The sequence below is a fragment of the Merops nubicus genome, unplaced genomic scaffold (genome assembly GCF_000691845.1).
Source record: "Merops nubicus isolate BGI_N331 unplaced genomic scaffold, ASM69184v1 scaffold30883, whole genome shotgun sequence".
NCBI lineage: Eukaryota > Metazoa > Chordata > Aves > Coraciiformes > Meropidae > Merops > Merops nubicus.
In genome coordinates, this window is record NW_008601519.1 from 25029 (window position 1) to 25608 (window position 580).

At 56.7% G+C, this 580-nt stretch overlaps 1 protein-coding gene across 1 annotated transcript in view; it reads right to left on the reverse strand.

Moving 5' to 3' along the window:
* The window catches only part of TMEM161A (transmembrane protein 161A), a gene marked incomplete at its 5' end in the record, with an annotated part of 2823 nt that extends 2266 nt beyond the window's left edge, over positions 1-557 (reverse strand). The window contains 2 exon segments of the mRNA XM_008938024.1: positions 7-103; positions 403-557. Of these exon segments, the coding sequence (XP_008936272.1) occupies positions 7-103; positions 403-557 (252 nt within the window).
* Between the last annotated feature and the right edge of the window lie 23 nt (positions 558-580).

Here is a 580-nt window from a genome sequence, read left to right on the forward strand (position 1 = left end):
CAGGGCGAGGAGGAGGAAGAAGAAGGCAAAGGTGAGGCAGACAGAGCGCTCACCCCCCTCCTCTGAGCGGAAGTAATGTCTCATCACCATGAAGAAGACCTTGCTGCAGGGGAGGGGTGGCTGTCAAGGAAACAGGGGGCTTGGGGACCCCCCCTCAATGCCAGCGAGACACCGCCCCCTGCTCATTAGCAGGTCGTAAAGCATACATCGTTAGGCTGCCACCTTCTCTGCAGGAAGGTTCTCATTAGGCACCTTCACAGCTCATCACTGAGAGGTTTCTAAACCCATCAATTCAAGTTTTCCACCTCGACTGGCTTTTAATGGGGAAAACCCCAAGGGTGGGGGTTCCCTCTGCTGTCCCCCCCCAGCGTGCGGTGGCGACGGGACCCCGAACAAGGATACATGGAGAAGATGATGGTCAGTAGGCACCAGAGCACCCCGATGTTCGTCTCCTTCTGGGGGTCCACCAGGCAGTAGTAGCCCTCGGTGAAGATGTACACGCCGGTGGAGTAGACAGCAAAATCCACAAACCACTGGTAGTCCAGGAAGTAGCGAAGCACTGGTGTGACAGAGGGACACT